General features: G+C 41.3%; 1 protein-coding gene across 1 annotated transcript; it reads right to left on the reverse strand.

The window, feature by feature from the left end:
- Positions 1 to 2,742: 2,742 nt before the first annotated feature.
- Positions 2,743 to 4,885, reverse strand: LOC138871021 (uncharacterized). Its single transcript, XM_070148870.1, has 4 exons — positions 4,754 to 4,885; positions 4,516 to 4,704; positions 3,529 to 3,861; positions 2,743 to 3,360 (listed from the first exon to the last, which is right to left on the reverse strand). The coding sequence occupies exons 1-4, from the start codon at positions 4,883 to 4,885 to the stop codon at positions 2,743 to 2,745; spliced, it is 1,272 nt and encodes a 423-aa protein (XP_070004971.1).
- Between the last annotated feature and the right edge of the window lie 397 nt (positions 4,886 to 5,282).

Genomic DNA, 5,282 nt, shown 5'->3' on the forward strand with positions numbered 1-5,282 from the left:
TGAGTTGTTTGAATAATTTCTTGGAAGGTATTAAGGACTCAATGAAGTTAAGGTATGTTAAAGCTATTAATTCTTTTCTTTTGGCATGATCCATATGATACAAACAAAATGTGCAAATGCGGAACTTCATAAATGGCTCTATTCATAGAAGTACTAGGGGTGCCTATTTTCTTGATTCCCCATGTGTCCTATTATTATATCTTCTGTTCATGGGTCTCAGAAAAATACGTAAGTTGCTAGCATTTATCCGAAGGCAAATTGATCTTATGACATTCCAAGAAATCTCACTGACTTACTTCATTATGCATTGCATTCATTTATACATGTGCATTGACCCATGGCTAGATGACATTATATACACATATATTATATGTATATGGGATATGGGAAAAAGTTATGGCATTATATACGCACCACCACCTGATCAGCTGGTATATATTGATGATTTCACCCACAGTGGCTGAGATGATATGATGGGATGCCCTCAGAGGCTTGATGATATTATGTACGCATATACCTATGTATGATATGTCATTTATATGCACATGCATGACATTATAAATTTTTCATGATTTACAGAGCTATTCAGAATTACAGGTTGCATTCTTTACTCCATGTTTCTTTTATGTCATTTATATACTGCTGTCATGCCTTACATACTCGGTACTTTATTTGTACTGACTTCATTTTTGCTTGGGGACGCTGCATTTCATGCCTGTAGGTCCCAATAGACAGGTTGAGAGTCCTCCTAGTAGGCTATCAACTCAAAAGAAAGTGTTAGAGCGCTCCACTTGCTCCAGAGTTGCCTATTTGGTTAGTAAGATTTAGACATATATTGATTAGTATGGCGGGACCTGTCCCGAACTTTATGACATTAAAGTACTCTTAGAGGCTTGTAGACATATGTCATAGATATGTATACTTGTATAGCCTTGTTGGCCGATGTTTTGAGTATACAAATGATCATGTCGGCCTTATAGGCCTGTATGTCACATGTATAAGTTTTTATATCATGTTGGGTCATCCTATGTCTAGTATTTGCTTTTGTTTTATTTTGGTTATCTCATGATGCCCCTTCTGGCCCATTTACCCATGATATTATGATAAGAAAAGATATGTTACATTGGTATTCGGTTAAGTAAGGTACCGAGTGTCCGTCGCGGCCTTATGGTTTGGGTCGTGACAAATAACCATAAAATTTGGTTTTAATACATTAACCATTTCTTGTTATAAATAAAAAATGAAACTAAAACGTCAATTCAATATCACAAGTGCAATTCAACAACAAGGTCTATATATGACCACTACTGCTTAACAAACGCTCAAAACTAGGTATCACTATACCACAATCATCTAATAAAAGTAACTATAGTCAATTGAATAAATACATATGTCCGAAAATGAAACATATGAACAAAAAATAGATAAGTAGGGAAGAGGGACTCCATGTGCTGCAAATCGGATCAAGTAAAATAGCTCACCACGAAGTCTACAATAATACTCCTACTCATCTTAATGGGCACCGCTAATACTGGTCTTAGAACCTGTACAAAATATGCAAACGTGTAATATGAATACAAAACCACGATACTCAGTAAGTATCCAATCTAGCCTCGAAGAAGTAGTGGCAACGGATTGACACTGAAACTTACTAGAAAACCAATAATCAGATAAAGCATGAATCAGATACAAGATAAGACATAATAACACCAAATACGATATGAAATCAACATACATAATTCATGCAAAATTTTAGGCATGCTTCACATATATTAAGAAATCAAATTAGGTGTTAAATACCTTAATCATCGCATCAAGACATGATACATGTCAACAATATTTGTGTAAGTCAGCTGCATGAATCTGTGATATGTACCTATGCATGCTCAAGATCCCTTTCTTTATACCTCACAACACAAATCAATGTGCCTAACACAAGCCACGTGTCCAACCAAGAACCACTAATCTCGGTGCCTGCGCTCATAAGGCCCAAAGTTATATGGGCAATCATCTGACTCCGAAAGGACGTATCCATATCTAAGTGTATGATCATTAGTCAATCATTGCGGTGCGTGACCCGTTACAGTCATAATATCATCAATAATTGATAATCAATATCTGCTCACATTGTCCTTAGTGACAAATTCCTAAATATTTTCATAATATCCAACTCTTCAACTCATGAATATGTATATGAAATAATATAATTATAAGGCACCAGACATAGCAATAGAAACGCGAATAAAATCTCGTGGAGCTAAAAGATGGCTATGACAAATCAACAACAACAACAACAACAACAACAACAACAACAACAACAACAACAACAACAACTTCCCAGTATAATCCCATCAAGTGGGGTCTAGGGAGGGTAGGATGCACGCATCCTTATCCCTACCCTGGAAGGATAGGGAGACTGTTTCGGAATGACCCTCAGCTAAAGAAGGTGAAGGAAGCCCTGATAGCAAGACAAATAGTTAGAAAACTAAATCGGAGATAACAACAAAGAATATGGAAGGAGTACCGATAACAAGTAATAGCAAGATAGTATATTTATACAAATAAGTCCAAGGCAACACACGAGAATATGACGAAGTCCTTCTAGCAAACTACAGAATTACCGAAGGTAAGTAGTAACAAAACAAGACACGTGGCTATAGCAAACTAAGGAAAAAAGGGGGTACCATACTAGCACTAATACTATCGAACTAGGGAAGGCAAAGGGAAACGCACAACTACCTACTAACCGTCCACCCTAATATTCCACCTCCACACCCTTCTATCTAGGGTCATGTCCTCGGTCAGCTTAAGCTGCATCATGTCCCGCCTGATCACTTCACCCCAAGACTTCTTAGGTCTACCTATACCCCTCCTCTCACCTCCCAAGGCCAACCTCTCACATCTCCTGACTGGGGCATCTGTGGTTCTTCTCTTAACATGCCCAAACCATCTCAACCTTTCCTCACGCATCTTTTCCTCCACAGGGGCCACTCCCACCTTATCCCAAATAACTTCGTTCCTAATTCTATCCAATCTAGTATGCCCACACATCCATCTCAACATCTTTATTTCTGCTACTTTTATATGTTGGACATGTGACTTTTTGATTGGCCAACACTCTGCCCCATACAACATAGTCGGTCTGACCACTACCTTGTAGAACTTACCCTTAAGTTTCAACGGCACATTCTTATCACACAAGACACCAGAAATGAGTCTCCACTTCATCCATCCTGCTCCGATATGGTGAGTAACATCCTCATCTATCTCCCCATTCATCTGAATTATAGATCCCAAATATTTGAAACTCTCTCTCTTGGGAATGGCTTGTGTATCGAGTCTTACATCCCCGTCCACCTCCTAGGTAACACCACTGAATTTGCACTCCAAGTATTCTGTCTTGGTCCTGCTCAACTCGAAACCCTTAGACTCTAGAGTATGTCTCTAGACCTCCAGCCTTTCGTTAATGGTACCTCGCGTTTCATCAATCGAGACTATGTCATACGCTAATAACAAGCACTAAGGCACCTCCCTTTGAATGTGACGCGTCAAAGAATCCATCGACAAGGAAAACAAAAACGGACTGAGTGCTGATCCCTGATGCAACCCTATCTCAACCGAAAAGTAGTCAAAGTCTCCTCCTGCTGTCCTCACCCGTGTCTTAGCCCCATCATACATATCCTGAATCACTCTAATATATGCTACAAGCACAACTCCCGACTCCAAACATCTCCATAGAACCTCTCTTGGTACTTTGTCATAGGCTTTCTCCAGGTCCATGAACACCATATGCAAATAATTCTTCACCGCCCTATACCGCTCTACCAATCTCCTCACAATGTGAATGGCCTCAGTAGCCGACTGTTTCGGCATGAAACCAAACTAGATCTCGGAAATAGACACACACCTCCTCAATCTCCCTTCAATCACCCTCTCCTACACTTTCATCGTATGACTTAATAACTTGATACCCTTATAGTTGTTGCAGTTTTGGACATCCCCCTTGTTCTTGTACAACGGGATCATCATACTCCCCCTTCACTCTTCGGGCATCATCTTCGTCCTAAAAATGATTTTAAACAACCTATCAAGCCATTCCAAGCCCTCCTTGCCCACACTCTTCCAGAATTCCACCGGGATCTCGTCCGGCCCAGTCGCTTTACCCCTACTCATCTTGCGCATAGCCTCTTCCACCTCCCTCACTCGTATGCGTCTACAGAACCCAAAATCTCGCTGCCTCTCCAAGTACTCCAACTCCCCCAACGTGATGCCCCTATCTCTCTCCTTTTTCAAGAGTTTATGGAAGTACGCCTGCCATCTCTGCCTGATCTGTGCCCCTTCCAATAAAACTCTTCCCTCCTCTTCTTTTATGCATCTCACTTGGTCCAGATCCCCGAGCCTTCCTCTCCCTCACCTTTGCTAGCCTGTACAATTTCTTTTTCCCGACTTTAACCCCAATTTCTCCATATAAATACTAAACGCCGCGTCCTTAGCTACCGTAACCGCCAACTTTACCTCTCTCGTAACCTTCTTGTACCCTTTCCTGTTGGCACTCTTCTGTCCCTCGTCTATACTCTCTACTAGCTTTAAATATGTCACTTTCTTTGCTTCCACTTTTTCTTGTACCTCTTCGTTCCACCACTGGTCCCCTTTATGGCCACCAGAAATCCCTTTGAGACCCCGAACACCTCTCTCGCCGCCTCTCTAATACAATTTGCTGTCATTGACCACATACAGCTTACGTACACGCTACTCCTCCAGGCCCCAAAGCCAACAACTTCTCCCCCAACTCCTGGGACTTGTCCTTAGTCAATGCACCCCACCTGACCCTAGGAATACCAGACATAGCCCTCATCTTCCTCGTCCACCTGATCTCTAAGTCCATTATCAAAAGCATATGCTGGGTCGTAAGGTTCTCACTCGGGATGACCTTGCAATCCATGCATTGACCTCTATCACATTTCCGAAGAAGCAGATAATCAATCTGGGTCTTGGCCACTGTACTTCAAAAAGTTATCAGGTGCTCCACCTTCTTTCTGAAACAAGAGTTAGCAATCACTAGCTCAAAAGCTTTAGCGTACTCTAGCAGCAAAGTATCTCCTTCATTTTTATCTCAAAAACCGAAGCCACCATAGACACCGGCATATCCCCCAGGCGACCTCCCTATGTGGCCATTAAAATCACCCCCATATAATAAGCTTCTCGGTGGATGGTATACCCCACACCAACCCATCCATATTCTTCCAGAGTTGTCTTTTAACCTCTTCGTCCAAACCTACGTG

This window comes from Nicotiana sylvestris, chromosome 6, assembly GCF_000393655.2.
Source record: "Nicotiana sylvestris chromosome 6, ASM39365v2, whole genome shotgun sequence".
NCBI lineage: Eukaryota > Viridiplantae > Streptophyta > Magnoliopsida > Solanales > Solanaceae > Nicotiana > Nicotiana sylvestris.

What these genes read in the sequence shown, in the direction of transcription:
- LOC138871021 (XM_070148870.1), bottom strand. Translation starts at nt 4,885, where the DNA reads ATGGACTTAGAGATCAGGTGGACGAGGAAGATGAGGGCTATGTCTGGT. An exon ending in TGGCTTTGGGGCCTGGAGGA is followed by an intron (nt 4,705 to 4,753) that starts GTAGCGTGTACG and finishes AAATTGTATTAG; the next exon opens with AGAGGCGGCGAGAGAGGTGT. An exon ending in CGCGTCACATTCAAAGGGAG is followed by an intron (nt 3,361 to 3,528) that starts GTGCCTTAGTGC and finishes GGTGTTACCTAG; the next exon opens with GAGGTGGACGGGGATGTAAG.